This window comes from Eublepharis macularius, chromosome 3 (assembly GCF_028583425.1).
Source record: "Eublepharis macularius isolate TG4126 chromosome 3, MPM_Emac_v1.0, whole genome shotgun sequence".
NCBI classification, from domain to species: domain Eukaryota; kingdom Metazoa; phylum Chordata; class Lepidosauria; order Squamata; family Eublepharidae; genus Eublepharis; species Eublepharis macularius.
In genome coordinates, this window is record NC_072792.1 from 132,562,001 (window position 1) to 132,578,736 (window position 16,736).

At 37.8% G+C, this 16,736-nt stretch overlaps 2 protein-coding genes across 6 annotated transcripts in view; one reads left to right on the forward strand and one right to left on the reverse strand.

The window, feature by feature from the left end:
* Positions 1–16,736, reverse strand: part of ARL13B (ADP ribosylation factor like GTPase 13B) — a 63,553-nt gene that overhangs the window by 27,290 nt on the left and 19,527 nt on the right. For all 4 annotated transcript variants that reach the window (XM_054973620.1, XM_054973619.1, XM_054973617.1 and 1 more), the window contains exons 5-6: positions 2,042–2,147; positions 469–671 (exon numbers count right to left, since the gene is read on the reverse strand). In XM_054973620.1, coding sequence (XP_054829595.1) covers positions 469–671; positions 2,042–2,147 — 309 coding nt within the window. The remainder of the gene's footprint in view (positions 1–468; positions 672–2,041; positions 2,148–16,736) is intronic.
* On the forward strand, positions 5,547–14,870 carry STX19 (syntaxin 19). 2 transcript variants are annotated; one of them, XR_008596671.1, is made up of 3 exons: positions 5,547–5,742; positions 10,656–11,674; positions 14,799–14,870. XR_008596671.1 is itself a non-coding variant. In XM_054973621.1 (2 exons), the coding sequence occupies exon 2, from the start codon at positions 10,711–10,713 to the stop codon at positions 11,590–11,592; it is 882 nt and encodes a 293-aa protein (XP_054829596.1). In that variant the 5' UTR covers positions 5,547–5,742; positions 10,656–10,710; the 3' UTR covers positions 11,593–13,932. The 2 variants fall into 2 exon arrangements, 1 of the variants encoding a protein (XP_054829596.1); XM_054973621.1 differs by lacking the exon at positions 14,799–14,870 and having other exon boundaries at positions 10,656–13,932.

Consider the following 16,736-nt stretch of genomic DNA (forward strand, 5'->3'; position numbering starts at 1 on the left):
AGATACTCTATTCTCCTGCTTGTCAGAAGCTGTACTGGCTCCTGGAAGCCTTTCAGAGCATCTAAAGTAATACTTTGGTTATGGCCTACTTGCCTCTAATGAATGTTATGAAGACGACACTGGCCAGTTTTGAGAGGACAGCACTAGCAAGCAACTTCAAAGATCTCAACAAAAAACTCTGAGCATTTTGTTGTTTGTTATTATGAAATATTTGTCTTTTAAGCTCATGTTAATATTGCTAAAAATTGCTATTTTATAGAATATAGGGTTGGATCCAGCCAACTTATGATCCTTATTCAGCTACCTTAACCACTCTATACAAGCAGGTACCATAATTGCCAGCATAGCCTTTGGTGGTCTTTTTCTCCAGTGGAAAAAGTTGCTTAGGTTAACCCATACTGTTTTATTAATATTAACTTGTTAACACTCCTCCACACAGATCATATTTGTAAAGGGAGGGGGGAATACCTTTCTCCTCTTATCTTCTTCACTCGTTCAGCTCGTTCTTGTTTCTCTTGTTCTTCAGATGCTTTTTGCTCTGTAGTGTCTTTCTGGATTCGTTCATGTAAGGCATCAAAATCTTTTGCTATAATATGTAATAGCCAAAGTAAACCTTTTTTTATAGATTTGTCAATCTTTTTCCCACAGCCCATAATAGCTGAACAAGGCTCCTGTAAAGGGAGAGAAAAACAGTTATGATATTCAACTACAATGAATGTGAACAATGAGATCCTCATTTCACAGGCAAGTAATTTTTCGAAACATTTTTTCCATTGATGAGCTTTTCATTTATAAATAAGAACACATACACAGTTTGCTCCAGCTATTTGTTTTCAGACTGGCTCAGGTATTAATACAGCAAGGAACACTAAATGCTGAAATCCAGGAAGAAACAAGCACAGGTTTGTGTACCCACCCACCTCTCCAAAAAACCCTTTTCCAAAGTCTTTACTATAAAACTCCAAAGATACTTTCATTTTAAGTTTGGGGATCTGGACTCCTAAGAAATGAACTATGTCAGAATATCTGCTAGCCACAAAATCTGCAATCTACATGCTCCAAACCACTTACTCCAGAAATGAGCACACTTTTGTAATGGAAAATTCCATTTATTCTGTCTTCTAGATTGCAACTCTCTGGAGATAATTTACTGTTACACAAGATGCAGATTTGTATCACACTACACTAATACCTAAAGCAAATCACTTCATACTGATACTAATGTAACACAGAAAGAAAATAAAAATGTATAACTGCTGACATTTTCAAATAGAATTATCAGCTCTATACCTCCATAAAAATTAGATTTTAAAAAAAGGCAAGCAAAGATATTTTCAGTTTCTGAGTGCCACTAGACCAAGCTGCATTAGAGGAAATATCTCAGAATACTGGCTAAAAAAACACTTAGGTAGCACTACTTGTCCATTACTATGTATTGATAAATTAGGTCGTTCATAGAACTTCCAAAATCCTAGAAACATAGTGGGAAACAAACAGTTCTTATTAAGATGGAGTAACTGGTCCCTTTCTCAAGAAGCCAAGCACTAAATTCTTCTGCACGCTGAGAAATCAAGATTTTTAAGGAGTTTGTTTAAGGATGCTGGAGTAATGCTTCAGTGAACATGCCAACTAATAACTATTTTTGATAATTTCAGAAAGCATGCAATTCAAGAGAGTTCGCCTAAGCCTCCCCACCCCTTGTCTTATAATAAACTGATTTGCCACTGCTTGATTTATTTCATTGGATTACAGTTAATGTTACTGTTTTTTTCTTAAGGTTAATATTCATATTTAAAAATAAAATATTTAACAAGTATCTGACAAGATGGTAAAGCATTTATATGGGACCCAGAGCTGTATTTATCTGTTTGGGCATTAAGCGCTCAGACCTTCTTTAAATCTTTAATTTGGCACAACTGCAACTAGACAACAGAAACACAAAGGCAAGAAGAGCCATTTTGTAGGGCTGAATGGCATGACAGGATAATAAAATTTCAGCCTGACCCAAGAATCAAATCAGATCTTATTAAAATGCACTTACAATCTGACACAGGCATTTGTGCTCGTTGACAAGCTTTTCAAGAGATAAACACTCAATTACATCTGCTTCTGCCAATGCACCTTCTTTGTCCTGTTTATTTGCTAACCTAAGGTAAAAGAACACCACCAGGTGAGAGGGTAAAACATAACTGCTAATATCAGTAAAAATTCAAGTCTAGCTCAGACCAAACAAGCAAAACCACAGAAAACCGAAACTCTCAATTTTGGGGGGCAGTGGAAAAGAGATATGTTGTTACAGTCTCCAATAGTTATTAATAATTCCTTCTCAGTGGACGTCACCCTAGGTTGAATAGATCCTGGCAGATGAAACTAACAATCTAATGTTAATTATTTTTAAGGCATGCTGTGCTTACTTCTTGATCAAAACTGTTCAAGCCTTGTTCTTATCAGCCTTATAAAGATCACATTTAAACAGTAGCTGCTAATTAGGATTGACCTTCTCTGAAAGGAAAGCAAATTGAAGAGTAAGCTTTTTAAATTATCGACACTCAAATTGTCCTTTTTACACATTAGTTCCAATCCACATAAGCAGAATGGTTGATTACGCCTGAAAAACAAACAGTCTGAGGGTTTAGTATCTGACAATAGTCATTACCAAGAGTGAAGGAAAAGTAAGTTTTTCATTGCAGCACAACATATACTGCAAAGTCAGCCCATGCTAACAGGACAATGATAATGTCCCATAAATACACTGTGTGACAGCCAATGTGGTGATAGTGATTAGAGTGGTGGACTAGGACTGGAGACACTGTTTCAAATCATTAGATGCCATGAAATTTACTGGGGACCATGGGCTAGTCATTCTCTCTTAGCATAACCTACTTCACAGGGTTGTTGTGACATAAAATGGAAGAGGGGAGGACTACGTATGCCAGCCTGAGCCCCTGAAAGGAAGAATGGGATAAAATTGCAATAATTAAATAAGACAAACTGGCAACTCAGTGTAGGATAAATGGCACCACACCTTTTAAACACACGGCACAAATTAGATTGAAGAGCCTGCAGACATTTTTTTGTAGAGGAAATATTAGTTCTAACTCACAAGAGTTTTGGTTCCCTTAAGTAGTAGCCATTCCAAAGCTAGAATAATGGTTTGGAGGAGGGGGGAGTCAACATTTCTAATAGTGCAAGTGGGAGGAGGGACAACAAAATGTTGCAGATTGTGTCAGGGTGATATTAGGAAGGGGGGGGGGAATGCACTGGGACCTTATTCTTAAAGATCCTTCTCTGCCCCCCCTTCCCAAGGATCCTTCCCTGTTTTTTCTCCCCACCTTCCCAAGGATTCTTCCCTTTTTCTTCCCCCCTTTCTCAATTATTCTTCACTTTTCCTCCCTCCTTTCTCACAGATCCTTCACTGTTCCTACCTTTCTCCAAGATTATTCCCTTTTCCTCCCCCCTCCCTTACCCTCCACCCTCCTCCCTAGCAAATCCCCTTACCTTCCCATTTTCTCCCAGGCAAATACTCTTACCCGCTTCCCCCCTTGGTTCCCTCTCAAACACCATTACCATTCTCCACACCCCCAGCAAACAACTTTCACCTTTCCTCCCTCTGGTCCCCCCAAACCTTCCCCTCTTCCACTTTACCTATCTACGGAGGGGGGGGGGGTTGCGAGGCTCAGAACTTTCTCTAGCACTTCCCATCGTCAAACACTGGGTGGATGTAGCACTAATTATGGTTGTATCCTCTCTTCGCTGCCAAGCCTGGGGGGGGGGAGGGGAGTTCGCTGCCACCTCCTCTGCTGGGCCTGGGCAGCTTGCAGCCACCTGTTTGGACCTGGGTGGGGCTTTTTTGCTTCCTGCCCGTGGCACACCACTGTGCATGTGCAGCAGTCAGGTAATTAGTTTTGGGAGGTTTTTAACCCCCCTTTTTTCTGCAACCCTGGCCCAGATCCACAGATTTAAATTTCTGCAGGGAGGCCATTTAGCTATTAGTATATAAGACATGGATGTAAATAAACAAATTTCATTTTGCTTTGTAAGTGTAATAAAGCCTCTTAAAGGTGAATGAAATGATTATGAAAAAAATTAAGTAATTTTCAATATGACTGTGTTGGATTAGTCAAAACAAAGGGAGGCCAATTTTTTGCTGATTCCCCCTTCATACTACAGCCCTCCAACTTCCCCCATGCTGTCTCTGCTGGTCCCCCCTAGAAGCAGCATATTAGGGATCATTTTTTGTGGGAGGTAAGGAAGTCCTATTCTGCTGATAGAAACCCCTTCCATCAGCAGAGATTTACCCTGGGATCCAAACCTAAGCTACAAAAGTTTAAGAACAGAGAAAGATGAATTTATCTGATGGAAGACACATACATCTGTTTCATTCTCAACTACACATCTTGTTCTATTAACAGATCTAACAAGACTCTAGTTGAACAACTTGGGCAACATAATTTTCTTATTCATGCTCAGAACTCTGCTAGTGATGCATAATGATATGTGAGATACCAGCGGACGATACAGTATCATGTATACTTTCAGAGGTAAAAGTGCATTAATTAGGTGTGAATACTGATTTTAATTTCCTTTTAGTGAAAGATTCCTGAACGCATTTGTTTGAAAATCCTTGTGGCAGCCACAAGAGGGACACAGGGCCATTTCACATTTCCATTTTAACTCTGTGTTATCCATTGCTTCCCATCTTTATGTAAAGCAATGTGAGGGTAGCAATTTCAAACAACACTTACATCCACTTATGTGACATGCTGTGGCCATTTCAAACAAGGCCATTTTTTCTGGCACCCGAAGCAGCCCCCCCCCCCCCTTCCTGGACTACCAGGACAGTTAAAAAAAAATTTTAAATCAGCACAAAAATATCGCTATAGTGCTATAGCATTGTAATGATAGGTGTGGTAGGTTCTCTGAATTTCCAGCTTTCTTTCTTTTTTTAAAGTCTCTAGCCCTTTGAGCCAAGTGAAGAAATGCATTACATATTAAATATTGTGTTAAAGACGATTCAGTCTTCTGTACACTGAATGTCTCGTATCAAAAGTGTCACACATGGGTATACTACATGCATACAACTGCTTTTCTACTTCCCCCTCCTAATAGCACTACCATGGCAATGTCCCTCCAGAACATCCTACTAGGCACAAGGGACTGCTACTGGAAGTTAAAGGTGTTGGCTACTTCCCTGTGTACACATAGAAGTACTTTGCTTGTGCTATCATTTGCAAACCTCTCTTTTCTTCCTTATCTATGGTTCCTCATAATATACTATATCATATCTTTGCATTTCAAAAACTAATGGTCAGGGAAGGGTGTTTTTTTTAAAAGAACGCAGTCCTGTAAAACAACATGTATTTGCACTTTTAAGTCAACAAGTACAGTAACTAGTGAACCAGGCAGAGATACTTCCTAGTGTTGGCTAATTAGAATAGAATGGCCCGCCTCAAAGCAAGGCTGGGTTTCCAACAGGCAGAACCAGATTCCCCAAGCATAAAGTAACCAATTTACTCTTCTATTGCTATAAGTTGCAACCAGTCCAACTCTCACATTCTACAGCCTTCCAAGATGCATTTTCCAGGTGACTGAGGTCTAGGAGGATTAAGCAACCATAAGTTCTTTAATGGAAATCATATTCCTGCCATATTATTTATACTCACAAGGATACTGGAAATTACTTTAAAGCACCAGATCCTATCACAGAAGTACTCAGGCATCCATCAACTCAGGATCTTAAAGGTAAGTAGTTTGCTTTTATTGTTGCTCAAAGAATACCAAACCATGTATAATTTAAAAGCCTTAAGTGTCAAAATATATTTAAAATAGTGGGTGCTTGCCCTATTCAAAACATGAAAGTGTTTCTGATTGGTTTGTTTGTAGAGGTTTACTGCTTGGGAACATGAATACTAATGTGCTAAACACATTTTATGCACCAAAACTGTTTCCTTTGGAAGCATGCCAGGAGTAGCTTAAAGACAAGAGCACACTTTTAATTTTCCAAGTCAATAGAACCTTTCTTTGCACAAAATTCTCATCTTAATACCGAACAAGGCAGGCTTAAATCAAAAAAATACTTGAAGCAATATTCTGGGAGAGCAATTTATTTGGCTTGTAAAGTTTAGAGTGCCAAGTTTAGCACTGTATGAACAAGGGATTGTTTTATTTTTGTACTTGTATTCATTTTTTAATTTGAAAATTCTGTATATTCATTAGACAGTTTAAAATAATATTGAGACAGAAGAAAACGAAAACAGAAGTAGGGTATAAATTGCATTAGGGAATTTTATTATAGCTATAGAGATTCAGAACTATTGCAGTAATCATGGAAAAGGAGTGTATGTGTACACCTAAGTGAAATGACAATCTTATATTTAGGAAAAAAATTACTACTATATATAGAAACTTATTCAATCAAAGGTCATGCCTACTTAAATACAAAAGGATCCAAATTACTTTTAAATACAAGTCTAATCTAGGGCATGTCTGCTTCTCAAATTTGGGCTAGTTAAGTCAAAAATGATACAAATAAGGCAGGCCTAGACAAATCCTGGTGGTCGCAACAAAAACCTATCCTAGCCTAACATCTCCCAGTAACTTTTCCTTTTCATTACTGCTTTAAAAGACCGCATTTAATTGAATATTGGAGCCAAGACAGAAAGCAACCGTTAAGGAATGAATTAATCCTACTACCACTGAATGGTATAATGTTAACATATAAACAAGAAGTGGTAAGAACACCATGCACATGCACTTCTTTGTCCTATAACAAAACATTCTGATACAAAAAAAATAACTAAAGTTTGTACTTCTACCAAGAAATGCCGAGATATACCACAATGGAACCACCGCTAAAAATACTAAATGACACAATGAAATTTTGGGGTTCTGTTTCAAGGCCATTTGGTGCCTGGGACTAATTGAGCCCTGTAATAAGGCAGCAATAATTTAAAGAAAATTAAAGCAACAGCTTGTAAGGTAGCTGCAGGTGGCAAAATTAACACCGTATTTCCCTGATTTTCACCTGCTCTTAGAAATAAAAGATTTTCTATAATATCTATTTTAAAATTAGTCTTATAATGCTTTAGAATTTGTTTCATCCTAGACAATGAGAAGAAATTAATCAATGTATTTTCCACTGCACTCGATTCTTATGCTGTAAAGTTTTCAAGCTTTCTAATTTGTCAAAGCCTTTTACATATTAATCAATCTCATCAATCAAGGAATGCCCACAGCTGCTATGTATCTTCTGCTCATCAAAGAGTCTGACGTATGTTCATAGTTCACAAGCATCAATTATGGGCTTTTGAACTCACAACACCCTAAAACACACACACACAGAGCCCTCCTCCATGGCTATGAATAGCATGGAAAATTAGTAGAAGGGAGCAGACTGTCTGCCATGACAGATCTTTTCACTGGAACCTCTCACAAGCCAAACTTCTGAAGGAACCCAGAATTCCAAAATACACGTTTCTATGTAAATTAGAACCTACTGTGCAATTGTAATATTGCTAACAGTCTCCGAAAATTTAAATTAAAATATTAGCAAATTTTGAATTCTCTTGAGTCACTACAATTTGCGTCCTGAACCTCTCAATAAAACCCATTGGTGCCATCTTCATTTACAAATTAAAACTTATGTTTAAAAAAGCACAGAAGATTAACACTTAAAAAGTGATTTAATAATACTTCTTCATATAATACTTCATATAATAATAACTGAATCCACCAGCATTTTCCACGGGTGAAAGAATGAGAAGGGGTCCCTTTTGACCACTGAAAGGGATATGGTGGAGTTTACTGGATTCACATGGACAGAAGATACTGGAACACAGGCCATCGTGAGGAGGGAAACTAGGCAAGGTCAAGTGGTAAAGCTGGTAAAATCCAACCAGTGATACCACATATAGCACTAGCCCTCCGTAATTCAGAAAAGACAAAATGTCCTTATTCTTACACTTATTCTTCTCCATGCCATGTATACATTTTATTCTGGAAAACTTTGTCTTGCACTGATTTGCAGCTGGGTAAATGGACAGTAACAGCTTCTAGTTCAAAATGTAACAATGTTTAATCTCACATGCCGCACCACACCACTCTAAAATGAATTTATATCTAGTTCGAAATACGTGCTGTCTACATAAACACTTAGAAAACCTAATTTTTTTTAAAAAAAGATATTCCCAAGTGTCCCCAAAAGGACACGGCTGTTCCAGAAAGAAAACTGGAATATGTTAAGCCCAGAAACTGTTCAAGGCATTCAGTTTACTAGAAAAAATTAAAAACAGGATATTTTAAGCTTGTTGCCCAAAACTTGTACGTGAGATCTACTTTACAATAGAAGCTAAAACTTCTGCAGAAAACAGTCACACATTTAATAGGTTTGGAGCAATTCATAAACTTGCTGTTTCTCTATTTAATTAAAAATGGACAGTATTATCCAATGTATATTACAGGTTGCAATTACACTACCTACAAATGCACTTATACTGAGCATAGAATGCTACTACACTGGTAGCATGTTGAATGTTTCAATCTGAAATAGCAATCTTTACAGATAAGTAACAACTCTAAAAAACAGGGCATTAAAAACATTGTATCAACCTCTGGGATGAGATTAGAGAAACCACATTCAAAGATTTCTTCACCAAAATCATCAGCTCAATCTATTATAAGTTTTTTTCTGAACAATATATACATTTATGGCGCTTTTTATTTAAGTTTGTCACTGTAAATTGACAAGTGCAACTCTTGCTTCATTATGAGCAATGCTGCCCTATGAACTATGAATCATACTGACTTTCTCTGAGAGTATTACCTCAGTGATCTCCACCCAGTATCATTTAGGTCATACATTAGTAATAAAGAAATGTGTACACAAGGGCCTTTCCAGATGATTTTTGCGCTAGTCCCAATGCAGCATCCATGAGTAGATTCACCAGAAGTAGACAAGTAACACAATAGATGAGAGATAGCTTGTGCTTGTCTGCCATTGTAAAGGGGCAGGAGCAATTTAGGGACAAATTTGCTTTGCTAGGAAAAGAATTTCAGCGCTTAACAAACAGTAGTCTTGTGCAACTATTTTTTTCCCTCTCCAGCATAAGACTTCATAGATTAGCGGCCTCATTCTTGTTCACAAAAATTTATGCTAGAATAAAAACTCTTTAAGATTACACAAGATTCTTATGTATTTTTGCTGCAACAGACTATTCATAACCATTAGGAACACAAGTTTAGGAAAAAAATTAAATGGTTCGTAAAATTGTAAGCTTTACTACAATGGTGGGGAGGGAGAGAATATGAAAATATAATAACCTTAGTGTTGTCTAATTTGGTTATTATAGAGGTTCTCGGCACAGTATGCAGTAACGGTAAATTTAAAATATTTCAAATCAAAATTTGCTGATTTTTGCAATAATTAAATTTATTGCAATCCAAGATAATGCTCTTGCCACTGACTGAAAAATACTGCCAATTTACTCTTTAATTACGGATCTGTTAGTGATACTGAATTCCTGATGTCAATGTGCCACAAGAGATTTTTCAGGTCACTACTACCAGCGTGAATCACTATTATAGATTATTTTCACACGCTTCAAACTGAATTTCCTAAGAATACTTTACTCTGGCAAAGCAATTTTGTAACATTACTGAAGACTTACCTTGAACTACATTTTCTGCTATGGAAGTTAACAATTTTGCAATTCCAAGAAATTACCAGAAATTATCAGAATAAAAATTGATTCACATGCCATTTTTTCTTGTGAAATGCAATTTTCCAACAACTGGCACTGAAACATGATGGCCCAATAACTTCTAAAATGCTAAGGATACTGGAATTATATACCTATTCTACATTATTATTAGTATTGTTAATTAATAATTGTGTTAATTAATAATTAATAATTGTTAATTAATAATTGTATTTGTTGAAAATCATGCCACAGTATAAGAGCACCTGTAAGGAAAGGCTAAAAGAGTTATAAATTAATTTAGGAAAATTGTGAAAGTTTGTGCCTTACATGATATATAAGGTTTTTAAATACAAAAATATTTAAATATAATTTTCAAATACTTAAGCCATGTACATGAATGTGCATACAGGGTGCCATGTGTTGCTTGTGTATTTACTTATATTCTTCTTTAAACACATAGTTAGCTTTGACCAATTTCAAACCTGGTTGATAGTAAAAGCCTGTGCAGAATTCCTGTACTAAACCCACTGACTTCATAAGATTCCACGCTTATATCTACATGAGAGCCAATGGTTAAAACCTGCTCTGCTGCCAGTTCCAAAAGGATAAGAGGGGATTTCAAAAAGAGAGGGAAGCATACAAGCCTACAGCATACTTACTATGCCATGTATCAGACCAAGACACTCCGTTCAACATCAACCCCAACCCACCCCCGCCCGGGGCAAAACCAGAATATTGTGAGCCAGTATGTGCTTCTCCCTGCAGCTGGTTACTGACCAATGATTTACATAGTGAGTCTAAGGAAAAACACTTCTTGCTCTTATGGGCATGCATTTACTTAGTTTGTGCTGCTGCATTTTTCTAACTTCCTTTTCTTTATACCTACAGCTTTCTATCATCCATGTAACATGTCTATGAGTACATAAATTATCATTAAAAGTGGTTTTTAATCCCTAGGGACTCATTGCTATTGCGGTATATGACGGAGGAACCATAGTGAATTCTACAGAAGATGAAAGACCGCCTTCAAGAGCTTAAACTGCGAGCAAAGGAACTACAGCTATTGGAAGAAAACAGCCATGTTCCTAGTGTTGTGTCAGATGAACAAGCAGAGTTTGAACAATCAGCTGTTATTTTTGAAAAGGAGCCCGTAACAGAAAGATACCTGAATGAAATCCAGAGACTTCACAATGATATCAACGATTTGGCAGAAGATGTTCAAAAGTTTAGTCAGCAACAAAAGAGCCTAGTAGCTTCCATGAGAAGATTCAGCATTCTTAAAAAGGAATGCAGTGTTACAAGAGAGATAAAAATTCAAGCAGAGCACATTAGCAAGTGTTTGGATGACTTGTCAAAAACAGTGAAAAAGGCAGAAAAAGAACACGGTTCATCATCTGCTGTTGTAAGGGTTCTTAGTTCTCAGCGTGCTGTCTTATTCCACCGCTTCCAAAATATCATGTTTCTGTACAATGATGCTATAACTGCCAAGCAAGAAAAATGTAAGACCTTTATTGTACGTCAGCTTGAGGTGGCTGGAAAAGATGTATCCGAGGAAGAAGCCAACGATATGGTTCAACAAGGAAAATGGGAAATTTTTAATGAAAACCTACTTACCGAGGTTAAGATTACTAAAACTCAATTATCTGAGATTGAACAAAGACACAAAGAACTGATCAATCTTGAAAACCAGGTGAAAGATTTAAAGGACGTATTCATCCAAATCTCACTTTTGGTAGAAGAACAGGGAGAAATTGTCAACAGCATTGAAATGGAAGTACTTAATACTCAAGACTATGTTCAGACAACAAGAGAGAAGTTCAGACTAGCGGCCAAGTACCGAAAGAAAAATCCTTGTAGAGCAATATGCTGTTGGTGCTTCCCCTGCTGTACATAAGGGTCTTCCCAGGCAATTCATCTTCATTGCACTAGCCTTGATCCAACACCAGCAGCTCAATTTGCCACCCGTGTGTAAAAATGTGAGGAAAAGGGTAGCCTTGCTTCCATACTATCAAGCATAGATGCATTTTTTTCTTCTCCACCCCACCCTCAAACTGTGTGCACTTTAAAGCTGAACAGGGAAGAAGGCACCGAAAACAAAGAAAAGGGGAAATTAGTACTGTTGGGGAGTCCTGTGGTTATTTGCCACTTGCAACCATTTTTAAAAGCTAGTCATGACTTCCTTTAAGGCAGTAAAGAAAAGTGGGAATGCCCCATGTCTTAAGATCTTCTAAAATATGTCTTAATATGTGAACAAGGTAATGCTGAGATTAAGAAGAAGGAGTTATGTTACAAGTCACAGGTCACTAATGATGTTACAGGACTACTTTACAGGTACCTATGATAATGTTCCACACAGCACTTAGCATCAGAATAGATTCACACTAGGTGGCAATTTTATTCAGCAGTTTAGAAAGAGAAGCAAAACTGCAGAACCACTGCAATAGTAACTGGAACAGTACCTTGAAGAGCTTAGCAAAACCAGTAACCACGGGATATTCCCTGCTGTGAAAACAGATTGTCTAGAAAGGCTGTGTTTGAAACAGTTTGTGGCTAGATTCTGGCTGACCCTTTCAAAAATGGCAACCTGTTTGAAAACAGAAGCCATATTGAAATATACTATAAGCCAGCAAGACAAAACGTTGCAAACATAATGTACAGTAAAGGCTCAGAGCTGCTCTATGTGTTGCACCTTTTCTTTCATGTTATCTGTACAAGTAAAAAATTGCAAGTTCTAAGGAGATAAGCTCATAACAGAGGTCTCAGTTGATACATTAAGACATAAAGCACATTGGTAGTTTGCTCACCAATGTAAATGCTGTTTCAGAAATAAGCTGGAGTGAACACATCATGTATTTTACCCAAATTTGTGTTTGCGTCAGTCTAAAATGTTAGAACACCAGCAGCATAGCTGTTTTTGTTAAACAAAATGAGTCAACACTGGATTTAAATTCTTTCTTAGGGAAGAGAGCTTAGAAGGAAGGTACAATAAACAGATAAATCAAGGCTACTTCACATATTGTATCGTGACAACGTATTTGCCACAGCATGTACACATGGAGGCAGCTATGACCAATTCCAGTTCCCAGGCACAAGGGTTCATATAATTTAAAAAGTAGCAAAAACAAAATTGGGATTGTGTACATAGACTGGGAGAGTTTAGGTATGCCCAGACTTTTGGTCTAATCAATGGGATGCCGACTTTTTTTTTCAACCCCCCCCCTTCCATTCCAAGAAACACTTTTGTGCATACCTTTAATTTTAAAAATGTTGCGTTATGTAGTATAGGAAAAGAGGGATGCAGTTGAATAAACAGAAACTAAACATTCCCTTCATGCACAGAACTAACTGTAAGGTACTTTGGATCCCAGCCTCAACTTTTGTGTGAGTGTACATTTTTAAAAGCTAGCTATGAAACAGGAAATGATATAAAAAGTATCTTTAAACAAAAGTAATTGCAAGATTTTTCCTATCACCCACCTCATAAGGCAGAACAAAGAAGTTGCATTAGATATTAAAAAGCAAGATCCCACACTGTCACTTTGTTACCAGTCTATGACAGGCTGGTTTGCATTGAGGAGGCTTTAACTTGCGACCCAAAAAAATCAAAGTAGAATTGTAATTATTTGGAGGCAAACAGGCAAATTGCCTGTAAGACAATTTTTATGCTGTCAGCAACTTTAGCACTTCTTAGTTGTCATATTATCACATTTCACAAATGCAAATTTTATTTCTTTAAAAAGCTATTTATTTGCACTTAGAGGATGGCAAGACTTAAGAAACTATTTCCATAAAGTCAGTTTGTTATGTAAAGTGCAAATCTATCACTAGCATGAGACAAGTGTGAATGCATGTGTGGGAAAGATTAAATTAAACAATGCTGGCAATTTACATATCAGAGAACTTTGAAGAAATAGAGTTTTGTTGTAATCACAAAGGAGGAAAACATTTAGAATGTGCAGCAGAAATGTTAAAATGGAAGCAGGCCTAAAACAAGCGTAGAAGTTTTGGTAGAACTCTAGGTGGAGAAACTGTAGACATTTTAAGGGCAGGAGTGGAAATGCTTTTTATTTCGCATATAGTGATTTTATAAAAGTTTATTATGTGCAACACTTAACACATTTTACCAAAAAACAGACTGACAATTTTAAAGAATGCAGACTACATTCAGACAAGATTTGAATTCAGACACAAAACTGAGAGTGAGTATGGTTGCCACTTGCTAGGTCCCCTGAAGCCAAAACCGGGGAAAGGGGAGTTGTGGAGGGACACACGGGGGGGGGGACTTATGTGTGCTGGAGCTCTTCCATGTCATACTGGGAATTACATCTTTCCTGGCACAAGGAAATGCTCCAGAGCATGTGGGGCTGTGCTCCGGAGGTCCTGGGCTCATTCCCCACACTTTCCCCCACACCAGCAGGTGAGTGGTAGTGGGGGGGGGCAGAGGTTGGGGGACTGGCAACGCTAAAAGTGAAGAATGTGCACTTAAATAGCCGTCTTCCCACAACTGATATAGGCAGCAGCAACTGGGGGGGGGGTAGTTTATGCAAGGAAATCGTGTCATTTAAAACCACAAAACGTTTGTAATTTGCTGTATTAAAGTAATAAGGCAGCACATTTTTTTTTTTAAAGTAATGCATGAACTGGCCATTCTTGATAATCAGCTGCTCCCTCTCATCTGGGTGGTTATTAAAGTCAGTCCTGGCCATTTTGCAAGAGGAGTACATAACTAGTAGGTTGCCAAGCCAGTCAGGTTTTTCAAACCAAGCATGTCCAGTTAAAATCTCATATTACTTATTCTCCAAGCAAAGGCATCTTTAAAATCAAATATCCTTGTAAATGTAAAGTTACTTGAAGCAACATCTAAGGCAAAAACGTTACAGTAATGAACAACTGAAATTTGGTATCAGAGGGGCATTTTGTATTTAAAGTTTTGTTATGTGTCTGAAGATGGATATTTAAAACATACTTCTGTAAAATCCGTCTTATACCTTGGAGCAGCGTTCTCAAACTGTTACAATATTATGCTATGTGCTAGGCAAGTGTTCTGAAAATACTGACTTGGTTCATACATAACAGAAGACTATGTTTTATTGTTTTTAGTTTCTGAAATCATAATTCATCTCACAGACAAGCAAATCTTGGTTTGTCTCACTCACCAAATGCTGATCTCTCCACCTTCCCTTTTTCATCTGCCCCCCTACACAAAATAAGTAAGTATTCCTGCTTAAGCTAGTGTAATGCAAGGGTCAAAGTGTCTTACTAAGATCTGGGAGACCCATATTCAAATCCCCATTTTGCCATGGAAGCCTGATAGGTGACTTTGGCCCAGTCACATACTAAGCATAACCTGCCTCACACAGTTGTCATGAGGATAAAATGGAGGAAAGGAAAATGATGTAGGCAGCTTTGGGCCCCCACAGAGGAAGAAAGGCAGGACATAAATGAAGAAAATATATCCCAGCCTGATTTCACAGTGAGAAATCAGTACTGGAGAACAAGCCAGATCTGACATATTCTGATCACAGTAAAGTGGTCTGCATGCTAGCTATCATACTAACTATAGTTAGTTTATGATTTTGTGTAATGTTCAAACAAAGCCAATTTTTCCTATACTGACAAAAGATCTAGCTGGCTATCAGCTATCAAGCAGGTGCTTTTAGAGGGCCAAAATAATCCTAACATGCATTATTAGGACCGAGGAAAAGGAGCTGTCAAAAAAACACCTGAAGGAGTTCCCTGTCTCACTCATGTTCATTCTTTCCTTGCCATACAGTTTCATCAGCTGAAGTCAAACAGACAGGTAGAACAGGGAGCCAGAAAACAAAACTGTGGTGAATATAAAAAAGGAAGAACCAAGACAAGGCCATTTTGAGCACTGAACCATTTTCTGAGCCTACAGTACAAGCACGTACCAGTTCACAGCACCGTGAGAGAAAGCAGTATAACCAGCTAAGCAAAGTACTGTAACAAGGCTTGCTATAACCTAAAGGTACTTTTTTTTTTTTTAGATATGTGTACACAGAGAGTTTTCAAGGTGGGCAGCTGTAGTAGCAGAACAAACTTAGAATCCAGTAGCACCTTAAGGACCAACAAAACTATCCAGGGTATAAACTTTCATACTCATGAAGGCTTATACCCTGTAAATTTTTGTATATCTTTAATCTGCTACTAGACACTAATTTTGTCACACACAGAGAGGCACAAAAAGGCATATTTACACCTCTTATATGACACTAGCCATCACTCAAGAGGTTGGGTGAGGACGTTGCAGTTGGGGTCACTTCTGAGGACATTTGTCTTCAAAACTGAAAAGTTTCAATGGAACCTTTCTTGCAGGCCTGCAGCAAATATTTGACTGACCTGATACACACAGCTCCCCCACATCTAATCAGCATGTGTCTCTCTGTTTCAGTGTCTCTTCTTCCCATCCCTGTGCATTCTTTATTGCTCTTCCCTCAGTCTTCTATCACCTGCCTCTCTCAAGCACAGCTGAAACAAGGAAGTGAATTGGTCTAGTTGAGTTCAGTAAGATATTAAAATGTGAATGAAGTAAAATGCAGAAGCTACCTATGCATTACCAGGAGGCCAGCCTTCAGCAATTACGTCTCTCATTCAGACTTTTTAAAAGTTTGTATTTTGCTCTAATGGCAGCTGCCATAAGAACAGCAACTCCTGCTAGAGCAAACAATTTCTTTGCCAAGACAGCCACGTGGAGCTATGGGAGAAAGGAAGGTACAGCACTTCCTACTCCTTCTTGGATGGAACACACGAGCTGTAGAGGTTGGAAGAATTGACTATGGCATGTTTTTATGAGCCTTTAAGGTATCCAGATAAGAAACACCACAATTACACTGGAATAAAAACAAAGACCGAGCTATTACAAAGCATAGTCATCCATTACTGCTCCTTCCATCAAGGCTTACGCGTGCACTGCTTGCCATGAAACCTCAATGCCAAAAGTTCAAGGTTACATTACTTACACCACCATTATTATACATGAATACTTTAGTTTACACAGATATTACTTATTAATATTTA

Coding starts and splice junctions, on each gene's coding strand:
- STX19 (XM_054973621.1), top strand. CDS start 10,711: ATGAAAGACCGCCTTCAAGAGCTTAAACTGCGAGCAAAGGAACTACAG.